General features: G+C 33.8%; 1 protein-coding gene across 4 annotated transcripts in view; it reads right to left on the minus strand.

Moving 5' to 3' along the window:
* Positions 1–19,252: 19,252 nt before the first annotated feature.
* Positions 19,253–26,287, minus strand: part of LOC123551772 (L-amino-acid oxidase-like) — a 30,013-nt gene continuing 22,978 nt past the window's right edge. For 3 of the 4 annotated variants that reach the window (XM_053525063.1, XM_053525065.1, XM_053525064.1), the window contains 10 exons: positions 26,243–26,284; positions 25,477–25,686; positions 24,484–24,673; positions 23,356–23,493; positions 22,882–23,103; positions 22,452–22,566; positions 22,141–22,269; positions 21,158–21,332; positions 20,541–20,701; positions 19,253–20,009 (listed from right to left, as the gene is read on the minus strand). In XM_053525063.1, coding sequence (XP_053381038.1) covers positions 19,803–20,009; positions 20,541–20,701; positions 21,158–21,332; positions 22,141–22,269; positions 22,452–22,566; positions 22,882–23,103; positions 23,356–23,493; positions 24,484–24,673; positions 25,477–25,686; positions 26,243–26,284 — 1,589 coding nt within the window. In that variant the 3' untranslated portion in view covers positions 19,253–19,802. The remainder of the gene's footprint in view (positions 20,010–20,540; positions 20,702–21,157; positions 21,333–22,140; positions 22,270–22,451; positions 22,567–22,881; positions 23,104–23,355; positions 23,494–24,483; positions 24,674–25,476; positions 25,687–26,242; positions 26,285–26,287) is intronic. The other variant, XM_045340960.2, reaches the window with a different exon arrangement.

Raw genomic sequence — 26,287 nt, forward strand, 5'->3', positions numbered from 1 at the left:
TATCTGGCTATGCCAGCGTTTGAGATGCCCAGTGTTTCCGTAGAATAACACTATTCAAATATATATAACACTGTTACCAGTATAAACAATTGTAGTTCCAGCTTTCACTGGACGCCCGAACATAAAGTATGCCTGAATAATGTGTCTTAAGACATCAGAGATAAAGTCAAACTTGCCCAATAGGCTATGTTTATTACGAGTTAGACTATGTACTACCGTTTTCCTCCTACCAACAGCAAGTCTATATTTCGACTGTACAAATCGTATAAACACGGTATTGTCGTTGTCTGAATAAATAAATACAACTCATCAAATTATATAGCTTGATAGCTATACGATTAACAGTTTAGGTGATGTCGTCTGAAAAAGTAATTAGCTGGCTGCCATGACATAAATCCTATAGCCCCCGAACTGTTTTCAACCATAAGGGGGCTAATAAGCCATGGTAGAAAATCATATTTAGCAGTATGCATCCCCATCCATCCTGGTCGCTCTAATGAATAGAATAAAACAGAAAAGCATAGAATGTATTTTGTTTACCAATTACTGACTGCTTTCATCTCTGTTTATACTTTTACCTAATTTAAGGCGATCATTTTGAATACTGTTGCCATCTTGTTACAATTAAAATCTATAACAAAATTGTTTTTCTGTTTAACATGATTTAAACAATACCAGACAATTTCTGTCATGAATGTATATTTGAAGAGCCATGATCGAGTTTCTGGTAGCCATTTTGAAAATAGTATCAAAATGATCAGTAAAACACCTGCTTATAGCCTGTTTACAATTCAGCTTACTAACTCAATAATATGTGATTTAAACGCCGGAACGAAAGAATATTTTAGGTGGCCATTTTGAAACAAGTTGAATGAGACCCATGCCAGTTTTAAAATTCAGATCTGTTGTAGGTTGAAGTTATTCTGGAGATTTCATACTTTTATTACTGTTTGCACTATTTTACCTAATGTCGCCCGACGATATGTAAAACGCTAAAGAAGTCCAGTGGGTGAGATAGTAATTTATACAGTGTAAGACATTGAAATAACATATTACCTTGTGTTTGCAATATGAGTGAATAAGTGCTCAGTTAAACAAGTGCAGATAAAGGTTTGCATAAGTTTGATGTAGTAAAAATCGAGATTAGTTTTAAAAAAGTAAGTTTATAACACGATTGCTTTGAAAAATTCGTTCAGAAGAAGACCACTCAAAGACTTATATTTGATAGAAATGTTTCAAATTTCAGAATGTTAAGCGACATCGCTGTTACCTGGCTAATTTATCATATATTTGAAATAAACGTTCGGGAATATCTTCCTCACTACAATAAGCATGTTTTATAAAACTAAAGATAATAACCATAACTATAAAGAAACAATGCAATAAAGTTCTCCTTTAAAATGAAAACTAACTTGTCTTTTATGTATAATTGACTTCTTGTCAACATGGATACGTCCAGCTGTGACGATGTTGCTATAGTAGGTGCTGGCATATCCGGAAGTTACGCCGCCTGGCGTCGTTGAGACAAAGGACTGAAGATATCACTGTTCGAGTACTCGAATCGTATGGGTGGACGGTGTTTTACCGTACAACTACCGGGCACACCGGATGTAAATATCGAAATGGGTGCAGTGCGGTATTTTGCTAGCTGTGTGTGTTCTGTTATTGAACTATAACATATTCTTAAATAACATGATGTCCCTTATAAATCGCCAGTGAATAGTTCGTGCTATTGACCGGTCAGAAGTTCATCACCAATCTAAAGTCAAAACTTCAAAAAAATACGAACGTAAAATACTTTAATGGCTTACCGGTCAATAGTCGACGAACCTCGGGCAATAGTTTTGACTATTGACCGGAAGACATTCAAGTGTATACTATTTACTTAAAAAGTGTTCATTCTATACGCCAATTAAAATGAAAAAATAAAATAGACTTAGTATTTGTCAATATAATATTTTTATCATCAAGTGTTCGGTGTGTTTACTATGCATGGCGGATATGCATTATGAACTTACACGTAAAACTAGGCGAGTATACAAATGATTAACGAACTGTAAATAAAAGGACTTGCCATAACCTCAAAGGTAAACAAAATAGTATGCTGCAATAAAAACGAGCTCGACAGCATTCAAGTATGAATTCAATCTTTTTCGTTAACCCTGACGGACGAACACATTTGTTGATTACATGCATCAGGCTTTACTGGTATCAAAGGTATTTTACTTCGAAAGCCCGATTGTTAGATTTGGAAATATCTTACAAGTAAATTTAGCGTACCTTTCCTGACCACTCTATTTTAAGGGATACCGTTACCGTTACGCACGACCATTTGCTTCCAGACTGCATGATTTTTCCCCTTGCATGACGTTGAAACCTATTCCAGGACATCCAGGTTTGGATGTAGAAGACTTGAAGAAGGCAGCTAGAGTCGGGTGACGACGACACTCTCTACAATCTTCAAGGAAAACATATGTCATACAGTGAACTTCCTGTACAAGGTCCTTGTAACATATATGAGTACTACCAAATTGACTATGACACACTTAACTTGTAAAGTTCTTTAACATTTTATTTTGCATTTGCTATAATCTAATTGCCCAAAAAATCAACATATCCTTGAACACATTCAAATGGTACACTGTTTCAGGTTAACATATACTAGTATCTAAGCTGCAAGTTGAAGGCACTATTCCAAGCCTAAATTGGAAATCCAACAGCCATCTAACGTCGTGGTCAAATGTTGGTTTAATTGACCAAATCACTCAGGGTACGGTTAACTATTTGTGCAGTAGCTGATTCTCTAATTAAAAATTCATTAGCCTAAGGTTTAAATGTGCTAATTCGGGTAAATCATGAACAATGTAGTTTCGCTCAGAACATTCATGGGATTGTCATTCAAACGTGAATATGACTGGCGGATTATAATGTGAAATTGATTACCTTCTTATTTTAGAATGTGTTCGCAAGTTCATGCATATTTTGACTATTTGAGATCATCAAAAATGCTGAATATGTATATAATCTTAAAAATTCATAACCAGTTTTACTTATGTTTACAGTGGACGTGTTATACCTAAAATGACTGTAAAAGTTAACTTTCTGGAGAAAGGGAACTATATATATAAAATTTAATAGCTGCTGTTATAATCTGTTATGAACAAGAGATGTATGGTCCGGATTGATACCGATTTCTAAGTGAATCTCGGTATAGATTTCATGTAGAATCTGGAGCCTGATACAGGCAATGTTATTATCTGAATGGGCTAACTTTATGCCTTTAAATAACTTTACATACCATATAAATCTGGCGACAAATTATGTTCTACACAGAGTTTTCTTGTATTATTATTTTCTCAATGAGGCTATTTAAATATACACGCAGTTTCAGAAAGAACTGCACGCTAGTTTTCTACTACAAGGTATGTTTTAAAGGAGTTCATCACAATATTTTGTGCGCAGCTCAATCGCGCAGCAAGCGATATCCACTGTAAAGTTCAGAATTCGCCGCCGAAAGTGCATAATTGTCGGATATGAGGGCACTCGCGCAAAATATATCGTATGTACTGACAATATAGGTCGTGCATCCATATTTTACCTTTAAAAGTGATGGTGTTTTATTGGAGGAGTAGTTGTAGGAAGTGCTCGAATCGAATACATTGTGGACAGCCAATTTGAAAGTAAACTATTTCGTCCAGTAATGATGCAGCCGACTCCAAGTCAAATAAAATTCCAAAAAATCTTAAAGTAGATATATCTCCTTCAAGTTCAAATGTGACTTCCTAAAAATGTTGTTATACTTTTTCTGCCCCATCCCGAATTTCACGTAGTAAGACCAGAGTTATGGCCCCTGATAGTCAAATTGTACCTAAAGGGTCTAAACATTTGTGTCGCATGTACCTCAAAATTATATGCGCCAAGAGTCATGAAACCACACAAGAATTAAATTCAGAATGCGAAATTGTGCACCAGTGCTTTTATTTGAGGTTTCGCTCAATAAAAACAGATTTATGTCCCTTGACGTGGTCAAATATATACGTAAATGGGATGTGAAAGCTTGTGTAGCACGTATCTCAAAAAGTATTTGATCTAGAGGCTTGCAACCTTAAAGGAGCATTATTCCGCATGTGAGTAAGAATATTGGTTAAGGAACTGGTAATAACATTGTGCAATTTGTTTTGTAAGAAAAAAAAATGTTCATAATTTTTAGGTGGGTGGGGTAATGAAAAAATACTTTTGTGGGTGGAGTGAATATTTTTTAATTTTTCTTGAAAACAAGCACGGGTTGATATTATTTTTTTGGTTTAGATTTTTTTGTCTTAGTTCTAGCTTACATAATATAAAATTTGGAAAAAATCTGTCCGCTAGATTTTTCATATCATTAAGAAATACTTCGTGTTTTTCTCAGTTTCAGATACTTTCGACATCTGTCAAGAGTAATTTTTCTGAGTTAATATATCTATATGTTGACATTTTATGCATAGTTATAGTGGTGTTATTAATTCGGATGCATAAAAAGAAACATCAGAAAAAAATTTCAAATAAATAATTGTTTGCAGATTTTTTTTAAACATTGACTGTTTTCAACAAAAATACCGATTTGGTGTTCTATAAACTTGAATATTGAAAAAAAGCAGGGGCCCTATTGTTTTATTTTTTTTTTTAACTTGTCATACTCAATTATAAATATGCAAATTTTAAAAAAAAATTCTGCCCGCTAGAAATAATTGTAAAAACACCTTTAATTTAAAAACAGATAAACCATCTGTAGTAAATGAATATTTGAAAAAAAGGATGTTATAGTAGTTTTTTTCTTAGGCAGAGTTTTTTCCTTTAGGCAAAATACATGAAATACCACTTTAGAAAGCGCAACTTTGAAAAACACAGATAAAAACAGACAATCCATTAAACATTGGGGCGGTGTGGATTTGTACGGTAAGTACGTTGATCTTTTTTAAATTTGATGTATCAAAAACATATCAAAACCATACCAGGGACATTTTGTTATTCTTTTTTTCTTTAAATATAAGAATAGAGAAAATCTTTTTTGTTTCAGTGTAAGATCGAAATTATTTCACCAAATGAAACTAAATTTGCCCCAAACGCAGTGGTGTGGGAACATATTGATTTCCCCTTTGTTTTCTGTGTTGTGTAGTCTTCTTTTGTCACAAAGTTTGTCCGCACTTAAATCGAACATTTCTCATGATCTTCCCAAAATGAATAAAATGTGTTTGACAATAAGTCTTCGGCCAATTTTCGAAAACTAGCCAAATCGGCCCAGGCCTTCGGAAAATTAGGGGCCCTTCCCCAAAATAGTAAACCCCCCCCCCCATTCACCCTAACACCTAGACTCATAAAAATGCTGAACCTTTCTTTCAAAAACAGTTCCAAAACCATTCACCCTAATCACCTAGATCAAAACAACGAACCATTCATCCCAAAAAACTTTTTCCCAAAAATTACTGAACCTTTACCCTGTCCCCCAGACTAAAAAAACACTGAAATTTTTTTCCAAAACTTCCCCCCGAATGTACTTTTTAACTTTCGATTTTAGACAGTTGTGGGGAAAAGCGCTTTCCAAAAGCAGCTTAAAATATTTTTTTGAGCGGCGCATTTTTTGGTGTTCAGAGTGAAATATTTTTCGATCTTACAGGAAACAAAAAAATTTTCTCTTTTTTTTTTTTTTTTTTTTTCTTTGTTTTTTCGAGGGTTTTAAAAACAAATTATACTATTTTACCCGCGCAGCATCACGTACACGCATCAACGACTATAATTTTAACGTCATGATATTATGAAAAAAAACGTCAATAGTTTATAGTCCAAGGATAGGGACTTTATTTACTTGTTTGAGCCAAGCAAACTTTTTATTTCTTTTGACGCTAAAAATATAAATTTGAAAAAAATTAAATTTCGTTGTCAAAGGGGGTGGAATCACTAAATTTTTTAAGAGGGGCCGCCAATATGGCCGCCAAATTTTTAAAAATTTCCGTTTATTTAAAAAGGAAGCATTCTATATAAAATTGAAAAAATTTATCAGAAATGGTTTCCTTCCCTCGACCCCCTTTCTAAATTCCATTGTTTAGTTCTGCCATTTTTTTTCTCGTTTGGAAAACTTTATTTTAACTGGGGACCATACGCCGTTTTCAGGAATTACACATAGTGAGCTTTAAAGGTTCTATGTGCCCGCCGTTGAACCATCGGGCGGGTCTCAAATTGTTTTTTGTACTTTTAAAATGTGAAAATTTTAAAGTTCGCTAAAACCGGGGGCTAGAGGGCGGGACTTTTTCATGTTTTCCCAAACCCCCGCCCATGAACAGGTCAACAAACCGGCCTGCAACATTTCGTTTTTGTTGTGTTAGGGGACCTGGGAGTTTCAACTTTTCTTTTTTTGACAGAAAAAAACTTTTTTTAAAATACGTTCCCCGTTTATTTTATTTTATACCTTTATTGTAAAAAAAAAATGCCTACAAAAGGGGCAAAAATATTTTTTTTTCGTTTTTCTCTTTACAAAACCCGTAAATATTTGTCTTTCAAAAGCGACAGGAATACTAATTTGGAACTTTTATATCTATTTAGCATCCTCAATAAGATAATTTTTCTTGCCAGATATGTATCTAGCAGAATAATATGTTTTTACATAAAACCCCAACGGCCCGAACTTTTGTTTAGCCACAAATGTTCTGATATTACCGTGTTGCGAAAATTTGATTTGAAAACGAGCAGAATTGTCGTCGGGTTTTATGGCAAATAAAAGAAAAAAAAAGTTTTCAACTGGCAAGACATAAGAAATGACAACGTTAATAAATTGCGAAAATCGGGGGAAATAACTCTTTTTTAAAGGAAACTTTGAGGTTTTTGTATATAAAACTTTAAAAATGAAAAATGACCTATACCGTACGGGATTTTTTCATCTTTTTTTAAAAAAGAAAAGTTTATATCAAATACACAGTTTTGTTTGATGTAATCAAACTGTTAAAAGTAAAGACTTATGCAATTTTATGTAAGTTTTTATTCTTATAAAAGAATGGTTTTTATTTTTTGTTCTTGATATTGCCGAAATTGACATGTTTAAACACAGGAAGCGTAGTTTTCCCCTTTTTTGTTTAAGATACAAACGACTAAAATTTAAGTGATAACTGTAAACTTAAAAACTAATTTGTTATCAGTAGATACATGTAATTCCTAAATACTTTTAGATTCTATATAAGATATTTTGAAATATGACTTTCCCTAGAGGGTTTTTTTTATCGAAAATAAAAAAAAGACGAATTTTTTCATGCAATTACCAAAAATATTCTTGTCATTGTTCTCTATTTCTTTTAACAAAGCTTTCTTTTAAGCCTATGATAAAAATGTTTGATAAACATAAAGTGTTCATATGAAATTAAATACATACAGGATATTACATGATGTCTTTTATTTAATTCAATTTAATTAAATTTTTTTTTTAAATTTGAATTTATTTAACGGTTGAAAAATGATAAAATGCGGGCTCTCCGACTTTTATAAATTTTTATTCAACGAGTTTAATAAATTAAATGTAAAAAATCACAAATGAAATATTCTTTTGATCACACGTTGCTTTTCTTGTCGAAACTAAAAAAAAATCTTTTTACTATCAAACTAGAAAATTTACCGACGTCGCCAAAACTTAATGAGTCGACGTCAAAGCTTATTACACTTTGAAATATCATTTTTATTTTATGGTTTTATTCACCCCGCGCGTCAAACATGTGATAAATCCTTTTTTGCATCCAGTGCAACATTAAACGGTTATTTTTGTACAGTAATAGCATACGAAACGAGAAAAAAAAGATTGCATCCCAATGCTCATCTGACACAGGGCCAGTCAATGTCCGATTTTTGGGTTCTGGCCTACATACTCTAAAGTAAAAAAATGACCATACTTAAAAATAAATGAAAAAATGTAAAATTTTTTGTCAGACTAAAATTTCTTTCAATTTTGTTTAAAAAATTTGCCTTAAAAAAAAACCTTAACTAACATCAAGTGACAATAATACTTCCTTGATTTGTGTCTTAAAAACAGACTACCTACAGATAAAAGTTTTTCTAAAATACTCCTTTAAAATAAAAATTATTAAATAATTGTAACAGACACAATGCTGTATTTGAAAGCGCACCATGTTTGGGTTGTTGATAAATATACCCCTGTAAATTTTATTTATTAAAAATGATTTTTTATAATAAATGATTCAAGTAATAACAAATTAAAAGTTGTTTCAGTAAAAACAGCTTGTTTTATTTCTTATGAAAAGCCCCATTTTTACAAGTTTATAACTGGGACATGTCTTTAATTTGTTATGAAAACCCCTCACTTTTATTATATTTGAAAAAAAATACACCCCCTCCCCCAGGTGGAATGCCCGAAGGAAATAGATATCGGATCGCAATATCGCAATACTTAAAAATACCATACAGCTGTGTCTCCCCTGAATCGATTTTCGCTTGGGTGGGTCCCGGGGGTCAATTCTTCCTCATATCATGCATTGTTACTTTATCTGTAAATCCTTGTTACTTTATATAAATACTGGGGACTTCTTTGGGCCAATTTTAAGAAAGGGGGTTAACCTTTTGAAACAGATTTTTTCTCAACCATTTAACACAAGAAACAGCCTGTAACACCTGGTAACGCCTTGTTACATCTATAAAATTTAAACTAGGGACTTTTTTGTTATTGTTATTATTATTATTTTTTTGGATTCGTTTTATACGCCCTTTTCATGATTTTCACGTTCAAAGGCGTTTTACATAGCAAAAGCCCCACCAGGGCGCGAAATTCACCTCTCAGAAAACACAAGCGATCTGCCCCGAGGGACAAGTGAGATAAACCCCCCAGAACAGATAGAAGAAATCCTTTTTGAAAAAAGGTGTCCGGAATTAGCCTGCTCTTTGCAAATAGACAGTCTGGTTCTTAAGTCCCCCGTGTATAGCACCGGGTTTTTCCCGGGGAAGAACCAGTACGGGCCTTTGTTAGGGGGGAAACACTCGAGAGTATTCAGAAACTTCCAGTCCCTGGATGGGGATTCAAAACCTCAACCTCGGGTTTGCAGTCGTCGGTTCCACTAGACCACCGGCCCCCCTAAAGCGTTTCGCCTTTTTAAAAAATGGGGTGTAACAGCGATATTTTAAATACAAAAGACACCTCTTTCAAAAAACGTAACATAAGTTAAAATAATAACACCCCTGTCCATCGATGTTACATCAATAAACTCTAAGAGCGTTTTTTCGGGGCATATGTTAAAAAAGGGGGTTTAAAATTGTAACATTGTGAAAAAAATCCAAAAAAGGGGGGGGTTTGAAAGGCCCTAGTTTTCATTGTAACATCGATATAACAAAACAATGATGGAAAAAAAACATGTTACATTTTATAAAAAAACTTCCTTGAATTTGCCTTAAAAGCCCTGAACATCTATATAACACTCTGTGTCGTTTATTTGCCGTTGTTAAGAAATGAGTATAACATTTGACTACAAATAAACCCCATAGCTAGACCCCTTTCTCCGTAACGTAAGAAAGTAAACCAAGAAACCCCTTTTTAAAAATTGTTGAAACTTTATGAAAACACAATACGGGCGTTTTTGTTTTTTTCCCCTTTTAAAGAAATGGGGTGTAAATTTGAAAACTTTTTTACAAGAAATAAACCCTTTTAAACATAACAAGTAACATAGGTAACTTCCATGAAACCCAAATATCTCCTAATGCGGAACTTGAATAATTAACAAACAAAATCAATTTTTATATATATCCCTTTATATAAATCCACACTCTACCAAACGTATGAAACACCAGAATGTCTGATATTTTTCTTTTAAATCATGAAGGCAAAGGGATTGTAAAATCTACGATTCTTGCGTGCTAATTTACAATGCAATGAAATGCCGGTGTTATTATAATACTTTATGTATAACCAAGGGCGTAATGTTGAATATTCCTTTTATGTAAGATAACCAAAATCACACATTTTGCCACATCAAAGTCAGTATATTATTACAAAAAGATAAGAAATGCTTTTCTATTGTATAAAATACTATTTCCAATTGGAATGCTACAGTCATAAGCAACTTATTTCGAGATATAACGAGGGCAAACTTTTCGGCTTATTTTATCTGACAAATGTGACGAAGTGGTGACTTTATATGTAGTCATCCTCACTATATGTACTAAACGTACTGCTCACGGCTAGGGGTTTTTCTCAAAATATTTGTAGTTTTTGTAATTTGGGCGAACCAATAAAAGACTGCCAACGCAATAAATTATAAAAAGAAATATTTATTTGTAATGTATGTCCTTAGGAAGAAAAAATAGGCAAGGAATGATCTTTCAAAAACAAACAAAGAAGATAATATAAAAAGCTATTTGATTACTAAGATATAAAACTATTTAAAAATGTCACATTACAATGATATGTTATTGAGGAAGACCTAAGTTAAAATAAAAAAACAATCATAACCGAAAGAAAGATTATCAAAGTAATATTTATTTGATAAATGTATGTCCTTATGGAATGATAAACATATGGAAGGAAATGATGCATTGCACTTGCCCAAATCTCGATTTCCAAAGGGGAAGGGCAGGGTTCATGAATAAGTAGGGGGAATATAATAGGATAATTGAAGGGTGATATATGGGCCCAAATAAGAAGTAAAGGGAATACGTTGATGAAAAATTTTATCAAAAGTGTCATTTTTACGGTATAAAGGAATGTCATAAAATGTAAAAAAACAACCACTTTATTCATTTTATTTATTTTTTAAATGTTCCCCTTGACAAATGCAAGTACAAACCCTTTGATGTATAAAATTATTTTTAAAATTCTTAGCTCGTCGTTTTTTTGAAATGAAAATTTATTTTCGAGCAAGAAATTAAATTTATAAAACTTTTAATTTAATCTTTTAAATTTCTGTTAAATATAAAAAAATAGGTTTCATTTTTAAAATGTACAAAAACCAATTATTTGTTTTTGCATCATTTTTGGGGGTACGTAATTTTATTTTAAAGGTTTTTTTTTCACATCGCTGTCACGAATTGTGAGAATAAGGATTAAAACTTTTTTGCGTTACAGGCTGAAAAATACATTACTCTGTAGGCTTGTAAATGGAAGTTGTCTTTAAATAAATTATAACCGCCTGAGCGTATCATGTAAAGCTTCCCGCAATGGGGCCCGGTGGGGGGGAAATTTTAATTCTAAAGGTTCGTTTCATGGTAAAAAATTTTAAAAACGACCGCGCTGAAAAACAAAACAAAACGTTTACTCTGTAAAACATAGATTAATTTCTAATAAGAAAACGGACTGCGTACTACTAACACAACTCACCAAGTTGCAAACCCTCTGACGTGATGGTTCGATTTGAGGTATTATACAGCTAATGGGTTTTTGTAAATGTATGAGAATGTGTGTAAAATTTACAGTCTTTACTTAACGCGTTATCTTTCTTCCCGGAAATTTTGAAATATACGCTTTAAGCCAAACATTTTTTACACCTAATCTGTTTTATCCAATTTTTACTGAAATGCGCTTTATCAAAAAATCGTTATAGGACAGCAAAGTAGGACCATGGAAGGAAATAGAGATCAAATAATTGCACCTTTCTAATCCTCCCAGGTTTCTGTATTACAAAAGTGGATCTTTTGGACATTTGAAAAACAAAACGTTTTTCTGCAATTTTTTTCTCTGGTATTCGTTTTATTTTGGTTTGAAAAATTTAAATTTTTACCATTTTAAGTTGAAGAACATGGGAAATCTTGAGGGGTAAATCAAACACAAATGAAAAAAAACCTTAAGATTTTTTTGTGAAAAAAAAATGATATTGGTCTTAAACAGTTTTCATTTTCCATAATTTGTTATTGCAAGGGAATAAATAATAGATCTTACTTAAAAGTATAGCCCAAGGCAAGAGTTGTCATTCTTTGTGGATCACAACTTTAAATTAAAATTAAAACCTTTTATTGTTTAAACAAAACATCATAAATTTCACATTTGTGAAACATTTTGGTTATTTCAAGGATTTGGAAACAAATTTTCTAGACTTTAATTTAATGAAAATTTATCATTGAAAATTTTGGGCCCTATCCTAGCCCAGTAAGTTCGTACAAAAAGTAAATGATAAGTCCCGTATAGGGCCCCGGGGCGCCCGGGCATTGCACAATTGCCCTGTTGTGTTCTACAAATATTAAAGGCCATACCCTTCTATAAAAACATTAAGTGTAACCCCCCCCCCCCCCCACACAAAAACACCCTCCCCCACCTCAAACAAAATAAAAAATAATAATATTGATAATTTATAATAATGATAATAATATTTTATAATGATAATAATAGTAATATTCATAAGCCACGGGTATAGTGAACACTGGGTACTTTGGTTGTATTGACAAACCATATCTGCCAATATCATATGAATAAAGATGGCATTCGTTTTAGAATATAGATTTTTTAATTTAAACCATATTAAGTGAAAAAAAAAAAAAAAAAAAAAACTGTTCTTCCTGAAACATGTTAAAATTGCACTACATTCCTAAATAAGTTTCTTTGTTCATTATATGTGTATTATTATGTTTTAAAAACACAGTTTTTTTGAATGGGCCAAATTAAATTTTTATTTTTTTAAAATTTCGAGGGATGTTGAAAAAAATTGCTTATTTCTATTTGGGGACTTCAAATTTTTAAATTACCCAAAAGGGCTCATTTCATGCCTCGAAATACCCCCTGGCTAGAAAAGCAAAATTTCAGCCCATGAATCCCTTTTTGAAGGCGTCAGGGGGCGCTGATTTGGGCAAGTAATAAGGTACGATAATGGCAATCCAAGTGTTGTCGGGGCGGATTTCCGCCCAGCAAAGGGAAAGATTTCAAATTTTGAAACAAAAAGAAAACCTGGGGCAAGGTCGGGGAATTTCGGGGGGTGAGGAAAACAGTTACTTTTTCTTTCTTCAAAAACGCCCTAACTGTTTTCGGAGGATGAGCGGGGGGGATTGTCAGTGAAGCGGGAAATTTTAAACCCTGGCAGGGCGTCGTTTTGAAATACTTTTTCAGTTTCTTTATATGTCTTTTTTAGTACTTTCCGGGATGCTTTGCCCTTTTTCCCGGCATTTTATTGCGACTCCTTCACCAGAGAAGAAGATTGCCCCAAAAAAATTCTTTGCACTCAAAAAAACGTTGCAATTTTGGGCGTTTGCTGTGTTTAGGCCCAATCTTATTGCTAACCTTTCTACGGGTTTAAAAAAATGACCCCGGTTTTTATCACCGTGCGCATTGCAAAATGCTTTTTGTCTATTTTGGGAAAAAAATTTTTAAAGCTTTTTGGCCCTTTAAACCCGTTGCCTCTTTTCTCATCAAAACAGTGGGCACCCCTCAGCAGAAATCTTTCTGACTTTCAAAACTTCTTCAAAATAAGGTGAACCCTTGGGAGTGATATGCCACCTTTTGTGCATTATCCAAAATGTAAACTGGCATCTCCCTTTAATGATTTTTTTTATTTTGGAAACGATTTTTTTTACGAGATGCAGATTTTGGCTACCTGATTTCGGTGCATTTTTGATTGCCCTTTCACCCAAATCAAATTTTTTTTCCCCCCGCCGAACTGTGTCATAAGACACAAAAAGGGCCATAAACAAGAAAGTTCAATCATCAGCGTTCAAAGAACAACCAAGTTTTGACGAGCTTTTATGAAAAACCCTATTTTATCTTTCTTGTCGACGCCCTTTTACCCAAATTTTTAACAGGGCAAGATTGGTGTATTTAAATGGCAAAATTTTTGTCTTTTCACTTAGTTAAAAATGTACATTTAACACCGTTGTGTAGGTATTGAAATAACCCCATAAAAGTAGGTATTGGTTTTTTCGTGCCCCCCGGGTGACTAGGGACAAAAAGCAAATTTTATGAAAACCCCCCCGTACAATAATTATTAAAAAAAAGTTTTAAAAAAACATTGTACTTTTCATCTTCTCACTTATTGATCCAAAAAACAAAGAACCTGTTTTTTGGAACCCTACTGCAGTAGCCCACTTGCTAAGGAAAAAGAAAACCCCTTAAAAAGCTTACTGCAAAATCTAGGCCTTTAAGGAAAGTGTTGCTACAGGAAATCTCAATAGATACAGTTAGATGGAGTAATATTTATGCAGTAAAGCAAAGAAATCTTTCACTTTAGAAACAAAAATATCGAGAATCGGAATCATGATAAGCGTAAAATATATGTGCCTAGAAACTTTAAACCTAGCTTGCTTTCAAAACAACTGTCTTTTGTTGTTAGGTAACGCACCAAACTAATTTATAAACTTTAAATTGGCGAATCAGTCAATAATTAAAAGACAATGTTATACGAATTAAAAAGGGTGATCAAAATGCGTTTCGCAAAAGGCGGACATTTCAGCACCTGCAAAAAACAGCAATAAATACGTTCCAAAAACGATGTTATTATTTTGAGCATAAAATTAAACTAAGTGAATGTTTTGGGCCCTGAAAAAGGTATACTCTATTGAATAAATGCGGAAAATTAAAGCTATATTTCTACTCAAGGAACATAAATATCGGACGATTACAGTTCCAAATGGAATATATATCATTTTTGTACAATTGCAACAATCAAATTATTATGGTATTAAAGACTTGAACTATTTTAAGGAAAGGGTCATATTTGTAAAAATTTTAGGTTTTTTTATTAATTTGACAGGAAGCAAGTTGCGTAAAACCAAGATGGCCCCTGTTGAAAATAAAGTATGTGATTTCCTCATCCCCTGCCTCCCCATGATGGGAAAAACAGCTGTATTTTACAGACTGGCCCAATTTGATTGATTTTATTTTTCTTTTCCTTTCCCCCATTTTGTATAAAATGTATATGATTTTAAAGCAGAATGTACGAATACGTCCAAGCACAACAATTTTTTAACCCAGGATTGTTTTTGAGGAAAACAGAGATATCTGACTCCCCACATATTTTACGATTCTAAAAAAAAACAAACCGCTGTACAGATAGTCCATTTTATTTTATTCCTGTTACAATTTGTAGCATACAACATGCAAGCAAATGCATTTATCACTAGTTGCATAATTACAGTAATATCCTGTTCCGAAATCTCTTTCCTATCAGAGTTTTATTCCTTTTAAAAAATCCCTTTTTAGATTAATTATCAAACTACTTTAAGTATTGTTAATGATTGTGAAATTTGTTTTTACCTGTAAAAGATTCGCTTGCGTTTTGGTCCGTAAAAAAGGGAGCTGGGGAAAACGGGTTTTTTCGTGCGGGCATAGGTGTTTTTCCCTCTTGAAAATGATAATTTAAAATGCACTTTCAAATTATCGACTTCTGCGCATGTCATTTTTTACGCTGGAAGATGTTTCAAAAGTGGCGTTTAAAGGGAAAAAATTAACTTGAAATAATCGTCCCCTGAATTTTTTAAACAAAGTGATGCTTTCCTTAAAAGTACAAGTCGTAAAAAAACTACGATTTGTTTGTTTCAATTGTGCAAAAAATGATATATTATTCATTTGGAAAAAATTTTTAAAAGTGCGAAGTAAGGGGGAACTGAAACCCCCCCCCCCGGGTAAAACACTTCCCCGTTTTTTCCTGAATTTTTCCGTAAGGTTGTTTTTCCCATATAAATTCCATTCTTTCGGGGGAAAAAACAAAGTTTTTAGGGGGGAAAATTAAAAATTTTTTAATTATCTCTAGAAAACGGGGTTAAAAAAATAATCTACTGGTAAATACTAAATTTCCCTGTTAGAATTGGGAAATACCTGCTGTACAAAAAATGCATTTTGAGTGTTAAATTCAGACAAAAAAAAAAGTTTTGTTTGCAAGAAAAGTAAACAAACCGTTTTAAATGAAACGGGTAAATATTGCAATTGCAAAAAGCTTTAAGCGACATTTTTTAAAATCCCAACTCTTATCCCTAAAAGCTTTTGGGAAAAAAAAAAACTCGTGAAGATTCTTGCAAATGTTAATGGGGTACTGAGACATGTTTTACAGACGCTTTTTAAACAGTTGTGGCACAGAAAAAATACACGAATTATTAATGGAAATAAAGGGGGATGGCAATCAAAAACAAATTTTTTGGTTTTTGTCTAATTTTCCCTTTTCCGCATTTTTACATTTAAAACATACGACGTTTGTTGAAGTACGAAAATTACGCCCAATTATCAACTGGTTTGGATTTTTTTTTCCATAAAAAGGAGCAAATGGTGAATTTTTACTAGAAAGCAAACGCACGTTAGTGGGGACATATATCAGTATTTCTACTTTTAGGATAAGCTAATAGATTTTTAAAATATTTTAGAAGTGGCTCAGTTACCCCAACACGCTGGGGAACTGGCCATAAACGTTTAGTAAATTTTATTGACGCTTGCGCGGGCTATCCGAGTAAGACATACAGATTGTATTCAACACGGATTAAAAAAAAAGCTGAACTTTTTGAAAATTGTTAAATTAAAATTTCCCGTTTTTAATAAAATTGCGACAGCGGTACATTTTTATTTAATCCCCCCCCACGAGTGTGGGGGTTAAGAAAGGTCTCCCCCGCCCTTCCCCCCCTTTCCCTTCATCTCCCCCTAACATTTTGTTCCGCTCTGTACCTATACCCCTTTAGATTTTCATGAAACTTAGGTCAAAAAATTTTCCCCTCAAGACTGTGCAGAACCATGGTCACCATGTCGGCGCAAGAAGGTGGCCAATTCCAGGTCAAAAATTTTTTTGATCCGCTCTGTTCTCCTAAACCCCCTTTAAGGTTTTTATGAAACGGGTCAAATGAACCTCATCAAGACGATTTTAGAATCTAATAGCCCTGTTGGCCCAAGGTCAAGGGCACAATCAAAGTCCAAGGGTTTTTGATTTTCCCTTTGTGTCCGCCTATATCTCCCAAGGCTTGAAAGGGTTTTTAAAAGATTGGAAGAATATTTCCCCCATCAAGACGATGTGCAGAATCAAAAATTTACCCCCAAACCCAAATCAACGTCAAGGCACAACCAAAAAGTTTAATGATCCCCCCAGTCCCCCCAACCCTTTTTATCCAAAAAACGGGGGGGATATAGCTTTTTTCAACTGATTGTTTGATTTTGACCAAAATTGCCACAACTTGTGTTTTTGGGTTTTAAAAGGGTTGGGCGATATTTGGGTTTAGTTTAAAAATGTGAACCGCTTATATAATACTCTAGGCCCAAATTTTGGGTATCATCACAAAATAATGATGATTATATCATTGTGGTAAATGTTACAATTTTTTTGATGTGTTTCCTATATCCTAAAAAATCCCCTTTCGACCCGGAAAATGACTCGTCCTATGCAAAAAAAGAAAAGCACAACGACATGCGCAAAAACGATAAAAGGGGCCGGCCGTTTGTAAGTTTGCTACAAATTGTATTTAAGTCAAAATGGATAATTTGTTTTTTTTTCATCTTATCCACATGATAAAGGTGGCTCGTTACATAAATATGTTGGGTAAAAGAGCCCTTTTGGGCAATTCGTCACTTGCGTTTCCGAAAAACAACAAAAAAGCGTTTCGGGACTTTTGCCCCCAAAGGTTTTTTAAAATTATCCCAAAAACAAAAAAAAAATAAATTTGGGGATGCTGCCCTTTGTTTGCAAGAAACAAGCTTCATAGTTCTTTGGGGGTCAGTTAACCGAAAATTTCCCCCATATTTTAACACGTCCGTTAGAAAAGAGCTTCCAGGTGAATTAATTTTTCACTGGGGGAACTCGTGGCCAAGGGGGTTCGGTCGTGCTTCGAATCACAGCCCTCACCACTGGCTTGAAATCGCTTGGCTCTAGAAACCCTTTTTTGGAGGAAAGCATCCTCCCAGCCAAAGAAAAATGGGACGTGGGTTAAAAATTCGGCCGCCCCAAACCAGGGGTCGTGGGTTCGAACCCCATGGGTCCGACCATGACTTTCATATGACACCCGTACTGGTTTTCCAGGAAGCGGACCGAAGCAGCAAAAAACCCTTTTGCTTTTATCACAATTGAGTGAAATTGTATAACTTAAAGGGGAAATGTCGCTATATAACCCACATTGTGCAGAGGGGCCTAAATCCAACAAAAAAGTATACTCAGTTACTTACTTTTTGACTCTCTTATAGAAGATACGCGGTTGTGTACACGTCCAAAAACAGAGGCATGAAAGTCGAGTCACCAATTACTCCAGGGGGTTCTATATGGAAAACATGCAATTCGTAGCATGACATAATACAAAAACTTTATGACTTATGACTCTGGTTCAATTTAAATATACCGTTCTGGTTATAAGCCTCCAACTGTTTCTCCACAAATTTCCATTACGGGTACGGCCTTCCATAAATCGAACATACATATCTAATCACATCGTTTTTCCAGAGCTGTCTTAGTTCTGCCGAAATAAAAGACGAAAAGCGTATGAACAGTGTTACTTTATTTGAGTATCTTTCACATGAATGATAGGACCCTCTGTTTACATTCCGTGCATGATGGGAGAAAACAGTTTCGTAAAACGTTTTCTTCAAAACTATACACATCAAAGTAGCTATATTTTAAAAATGCCAAAATGCGTTGAGCTTAATTTCGAAAAAAACCACTTCTGGCAATTTTGATGTAACTTTCAGAGCGAAAAAAATCTAGCCTTATTATCAGGGAACATTTACAAGTAAACGACCGTTTCTTTTTTTAATAAGTGGGCTCGGGCCCTGGGTTTTTTCTTGGGAAAAAGTCAACAAATTTTAAAAAAATCCATAACCGGGTGAGAAGTCAACGACACTACCAAAATCTAAAATCAATGTTTAAAACGAAATTTTATTTTTTCTAAAAAAAAATGACATTTTAACTTTGCATACGTCTAAAATTCGGGAAAAGGGAAAACAATTTTTTGGGTATTTTTGTACGACAATTTTTTAGTATCGCAAAAACCTGCAGCAACCCCAAAAATTTTAAAAAGAAAAAAACAATTAATCAATACTTCCAGCATCTTAAAAAAGATTCCAAAAAAAAATCTCACACTTTTTGCATTCGCGTATTCGCGATTTTTTTAAAAGACGAATTCAATGCCTTCTTTTTCAACAGAAAAAAAAAGAAAAGAAGCAGAAGGCACAGTTTAGGTGGCATTATGGCAAGTGGAAGTGGGTTAATTAAATTGATTTTTAGCTCAGAAAAATTAAAAAGCAAATGTTATGTTAAAGGGGAAAAACAAAATGTGAAACCAATGTCCATTCGCGATTTTAATTATATTCGTCCCTTTACAAAATTTAAGAAAAAAAAGTAATATTAAAAGTGTGCATTGCCTTGTTTATATATGATTTATATCCCATTAATATCTTCGAAGACCCACTGTAAAGGTACTTTTTATGCAAGACTATTTCTTTACTTTTAGCGTACGGATATATGCGAAACTTTCGTCATATGAGTCACTTTTCTAATACTCTAATTTTTTTAAGCGTGCAGAAATGTGAATAAATTTTCTTTTAAATATCACATCGTGTCCAACCGATAACGACGATTTACGGTAATGGCGCCTAGTAAATCGGCGTTACTGATTGAACACGGTGTAACAGCTCGCGTCTATGTGAGTCATTTTCTTTTTATACTAAGCGTGCGGACATATGTGTTAATTCTCATTTATATATAATCCGTGAGTATTCACAACAGTATTATAGATAGTTTATGTCTATAGTTGTTACGAACAATAGCATCGTTAATGGTCTTGTCGCTTTACACAATGCAGGTTTATATTCAGTTTGTTCTAATTCTCTAACGCATCAACTTCCAGCACATCAGCGCTCAGTTTGCAAAGATTTTATTCTTTTCAAATATCTCCAGCATCTCAGTATATTATCCAAGTAGTTTGAGAACTTTTTCAACAATCTCCAGCGCGCCGTTAGCCCAGCTTGAACTTCGGCTGAAGGTATTCGATATGATATATATTTCATCTGTACTTGACGGTTTCAACATCATAGATTCAACATCCTTCCATTTGTAGCCTGGAGCCCACGAATACCATGCAGCACCTATTGGATACTGGTCCCAGATCGACATCACCTGCAATAGTTTGTAACTGAAACATATTCAATATGCAAGATGGCTAACTATTTTATATTTGTACCCTGGTGGCCTCCGATTACTTTAGTATCTATACAATATTGTTCAAAACGAAATTAAGTGGACGTGAAAAGAGGTCAAAAATAATTTTTAATCGACTCACAATATAGTAAATAAAAATTATTATCTTAGCATCAACAAATATATCAAGCATAAACGTATGAACTTTAAAAAGCTCGACTATCACATTTACAGATATTTAAAAATAATCAAAATGAAAATGAACTTATGATAAAAAACCGAACATGCTTAGAAACTGACAGAGAGCCTAACAGTAATAATTTCAACTACACAAGCAATTACATTACCACCATAATCACACACCAATGTGGCTTATTGAATTCCTGAGGTACAATGCCTATTCATTGACTCCATCAACTATATTCTGGTGATATTTTTTGTGAAACCATTTTGACGACTTTTGAGCGTATGCAAAACGAAATGTATTTTAAACTAGACAAGAATACATACGGCAGATATCGGTGTGGGTATGTCATCTATACTGACGTTGAGGATCTGAGATAGATAATTCCTGGCAATGTGCACGCTCGTATTTGTCATTTCAATTGACTTATCCCCTACACCTGGTACAGGGTCACCAAATGCTTGTGCATGCCTCCAATACTCGTTACCTTAAAATAGTGTTATTTACTACTTATGCAAATTTATCAGAGTAACAAAACTCTAGAGAAAAGGTTCTCTGCTATGTGAATCTTACATTTTGATGCAATTAGAATAATTTTTCACTTTTAAATCAACCCGCACAAGGTCGGAATAAAATAATAAACATCATGATTTAAACAGAGTTTGATTATATAAAATATATCTGACAATGAGACATCACAAAATAGGTGAAAACGTATCAAATACTCCTACAAACTACTGTAAAATTCTGAATTTGTTATTCAAATCATATCAGATATAAAAAATCTACTACATATGTTATTTCACTGGCAAGGTATTAAATTCGCGACCTGTCGCACTGTCCGAGGAAGCAAGACATGCCTTTGGACTGTTGCAGAACCATTTCACAAGCACTTATTTATTAACACAATAACATAATATAAAACATTTTAAAATTAGCATACTTAAATCAGGATACGCAGTCATATAAACAGCTTTCGACGTAGATTTCGACTGTAGATTAGCAAAATCATACGTGGCTCTCAAATGTGTATCCGACACTATACTGTTGGAATACAGCTGCATATTTCTCCACCATGTAGTTTCATATCCCAAAAACATCTTTGTTGCATGGATACTCTTAAAGTGATAAAATGTATATATATAAGATATCAAACTTTTCCTTTATTATACTACGACTTAATATGTAAATATTAATGAGTCGTCAAAAAGATAAAATAACGATTTTTTAGAAGTAATAGCTTCCTTTATATTTTGATTTCTAAGAAACATCAAATACACATACATTTCAGTAAAAAGAAATTACTTCCGACGGGTGCCAAAGTCGAAATTTTCAAAAGTGAGCAATAATGGTCCACTTGTTGGCTTCTTTTTATAGATTTTATTAAATGTCACAACAACATTCATTGTGTGACGCTTGGCGGCCGTAAAATCCCTCTCCGTTTTATGATTCGGTGTTATATTTTTCCTAGTCTTTTTGGATTTTTTTGTCCATTTGATTGTATCATAACAGAGTTCCGCTTAAACCAGTACATCAGGGGTGTTGCAATTTTCAATACCTCTCATGAACAGATTCAGTCAAACCGAGCCTGCTATTATTTTGCTCGGTTACATTCAGTGCTTCCAAACGATCTTTTTAAAAGACTTTATTGACGCTCACACTCACCATTATGTTATTTATTTGTCAGTTTACATCGTCTGATTTGTCATTCTTATCGCATATCAAAAATGATGTGCTAATTAAACGTTTGATATGCTACAATGAAATGCACAAAGAAGGCAAATACGGGTATAACCGATATTTACAACAGTTCAATTCCAGAACTTATCCTGTTACATCAATTTGCCACAATCTTCAGCTGATTGTATTCTTTCACATGACAGTATGATTTGCATTCTTTGTGTCCTTGGGTTTTGGAATACCTACCACAAGAGAATTTTCCAGAATGTCTTTAACAGGATCGTTCTTTAGGACATCCCAGTCTAAATTTTCTAGTGCAAGTTTTTGTACTGCCAGCAATACTTTTCGAGCACACATCATCTTTGGAGTTGCTCCCTGAAAATTTGATAGTTTAGAACAAATTTCAATGTCAAGTTTGCTTGAGCTAGGAGACAACATGCATTACAAACGAATTAACATAAAATATATATTAAAGATCTGAAAATAAAATATTCCATTGTATTATGAACGTTATTATTAAGAATATGTTCATGCATTATTTCAGATAAAACGATTACCTTGACGTCTGAGGTAATGCCAGCTTTAGTTGCTGTTGGTTGAAATTTAAGTATATAAAGGCCATCCCGGTTCCTGTTTATAGACCGCAAGTGAAAATTCCGTTGAAATATGTGCCTGAAATACAATTTTGACCTGTTATAACACTGAAGCGATGAGAAGAAGCAAATACAAAGTAGTTACAGGGGATATAAGTCATAACACGACTCATAACATGTTTATACCAATGTTTCGATTAAGTTCAAGTTAGAAGTGTAAATTAATTTCGACTGTAAAATGTAATTTTATTTTACCTGGTATAAAGACAGTCACGTCACCTGTTTTTGTCGATTTTAACATTTGTTGTGAATTAACACTTACAAATAAACATCATATTTAGGATTTTCCAGCCAAAATCTCTATATACAAGCGTTTACTAAAGTTTGAACTCACTTAGCGCTTGCATTGAGAAATTGTTCTACCATTGTTGTTGGAACGGCTTGAAACCCTTTCGAAGGCGTAATGAAACGGGCAGTATTCCATCCTGACGGAGTATTTGACTTTGGAACATATTGTGCAGCGCTTGTACCTTCGAACTCGTAGTCATATCCCGCGGCGTCAACTATATAACTGGTTGTTTCTTTATCTAGATACTTTCCACTGAACACATCCCAACTGAAAAAACAGAGACTGCCTTTGAGAGTTGCTTTCTTTTAATCTTTTATAACACTTATCTTGTTCACACAAGAGTAAATCAGCTTCGTCCTAGCCATTTTCTACAAAACCATGGCATGTTTATACGATAATAGACCTTCATGAATACTAAATAAAACAAAAATTAAACGAAATATGAGTTAAGGAAATAAGAATAACAACATGTTCCTGTGTATGTTTTAGATACATCAATGTACAAAACGATCAACGTACCTCTGCCGATACAAATCCACACCGTCTAATGTTTTAATGTATTGTCTGTTTTCATCTGTAAGTGTTTCAACTCTGCTGCTTTCTAATGTGGTATTCATGTATATTTGCCTGAAGAGATATCTACTGCCTAAGGAAAAACTATTATAACATCCATTTTATCAAAATATTCATTTACAATACTAGAGTGGTTGATCTGTTTAGTAGTTACAACATACCTTGTAGTACAAAACTAGCGTGCAGTTATTTCAATATGAAACTACGTGTATATTTAAATAGTCTCATTGAAAAAATAATAATACAAAAAAAAATCTCTGCGTAGAACATAATTTGTCGCCAGATGTATATGGTATGGAAAGTTATTTAAAGGTATAAAGTAAGCGCTCTCAGATAATAACATGGCCTGTATCAGGCTCCAGATTCTGCATGAAATCTATATACAGAGATTCACTTAGAAATCAGTATCAGTCCGGACCCTACATTTTGTTCATAAGAGATTACAACAGCAGCTATTCAATTTTATATATAATGTTCCATTTCTCCGGTATATTTGACTTTTAATATCATTTTTGGTATAACACCTTCACTGTAAACATACGTAGAACTGGTTATGAGTCTTTAAGATTATATGCATATTCAGTTTTCTTTTTGATGATCTCAAATATTCAAAGTATGTATGAACTTGCAAACATATTCTAACATAAGAAGGTAATCAAGTTTATATCATAATCCGCAAATCATATTTATCTTTGAACGACAATCCCGTGAATGTTCTGAGCAAAACTGCCTTGTTCATGACTTACCTGAATTAGCACATTTAAACCTAAGACTAATGAATTTTTAATCAGAGTATCAGTTACTGCACAAGTAGTTAACCGTTCGTCGAGTTATTTGGTCAATTAAACCAACATTTGACCACGACGTAAGATGGCCGTTGGATTTAGAATTTAGGCTTCATACTCATACTTGGAATAATACTTCATACTTTAGAATAATATTTCATACTTTGGAGTAATACTGACAACCTGCACGGCATAAATATAGTGTAAAGTTTGAATATGTCCAAGGAAATGTGGATTATTGGGCAATCAGATTATAGCAAATGGAATGTAAAATGTTAAAGAACTTTACCAGTGAAGTGTGTCATAGTCGATTCGGTAGTTCTCAGGTATGTTATAAGGAGCTTTTACAGGAAGTTCACTGTATGACATATGTTTGCCTCGAAGATAGTAAAGAGTGTCACCGTCTCCCGACTCTGCCTTCTTCAGGTCTTCTACATCCAAACCTAACTCATGTATAGTTTTGTTTAACAACGGATGCCCTGGAATAGAAATCAACTTTTGACATTCGGTTAACATGTCATCCAAGGGAAAAAATAAATCATGCAGTCTGGAAGCAACGTCTTGCGTAACGATATCTCTTAAAATAGTATACCATGGTCAGGAAAGGTCAAATGTGTCTCGTACGCATGATGTACTTTAACTGTTTTAAGATATTTACAGGTGTAACAATTTGGTTTTCGAAGTAAAATACCTTTGATATGAGTAAAGTATGATTCATGCAATAAACAAATGTGTTCGTCCTTCAGGATTAGCGAAAAAGATTGAATTCATACTTGAATGCTGTCTGACTCGTTTTTATTGCAGTACACTTGATGTACTTTGTTTACATTTTAGGTTATGTCAGGTACATCTATTTACAATTCGTTAATCGTTCGTATACTTGCCTAGTGTTATGTATAAGTTCATAATGCACTTTACCGCCATGCATAGTAAACACACTTGAAACCTGACGATAAAAGGATAATATTGACGACTAAAAAGTTTTGTTTTTTTTTTCATTGGCGAACAAAGTGAATGCTTTCAATGTTAATAGTATATACTTATTTAATGACTTACCGGTCAATTGTCAAAACTATTGACTATTGACCGACAAGCCATTCATTGACAAGTGTTTTATTTTTTCGTATTTTTCTGGAAGATTTGACTTTAGCCAGGCAAAATTTATTGATGAACTTCTGAACGGTAAATAGCACAAACTATTGACCGACGATTTATAAGGGACGTTAGGTAATAATATATATATCAAAATGTAGCTATAATAGTTCAATTACACAATACACACAGCTAGGAACAAACCGCAGTGCGCCCATTTCGATATTCACATCCGGTATGTCCGGTAATTGTACGGTAAAACATTGTCCGCCTATACGGTCCGAGTACTCGTACAGTGATATCTTTAGTCCTTTTTCTCGAAGACGCCAGGCGGCGTAACTTCCGGAAATACCAGCCCCTATTATAGCAATATCATCACAGCTGGACGTATCTATGTCATCTGGAAGTCAATTATACATAAAAGATAAGTTATTTTTCATTATATTGTATTATTTCTTTGTCAAGATTTTTTATCTTCAGTTTTGTAATGCATGCTTATTGCAGTGAGGGAAATATTCTTATACCATTCCCGAACGTTTATTTCACATATATTATATCATTTACAGCGTTGTCGCTAAACATTTTCCAACTCTGAGATATGAAACATCTATCAAACAGCAAAGTCTTTGAGTGGTTTACTTCAGAACGAATTTACTGTGCAATCGTTTTGTAAGGTATGTATAATATCTTACTTGTTTTTTAACCTTTACCCTGCTATATTTCTAAAATCGACTGGTCCATCGTTCAATTTGGGCAGTACCATTTATTATTCGAAGGGAAGTTCGCTGAAAATATACTGATTTGATAGCGAACAGTGCAGACCATGATCCGACTGCACGGATGTGCAGGCTGATCTTTGTCTGCACTGGTCGCAAAGGCAAACTCACTTGCCGCCAGCAGGCTAAAGGTTAAAGATCTGGTTACTTTACAACATCTAACTTATAACTTATACAAACCTTCGTCTGCACTTTGTTTAGCTGAACATTCATTCACTCTTACTG

This window comes from Mercenaria mercenaria, chromosome 15, assembly GCF_021730395.1.
Source record: "Mercenaria mercenaria strain notata chromosome 15, MADL_Memer_1, whole genome shotgun sequence".
NCBI lineage: Eukaryota > Metazoa > Mollusca > Bivalvia > Venerida > Veneridae > Mercenaria > Mercenaria mercenaria.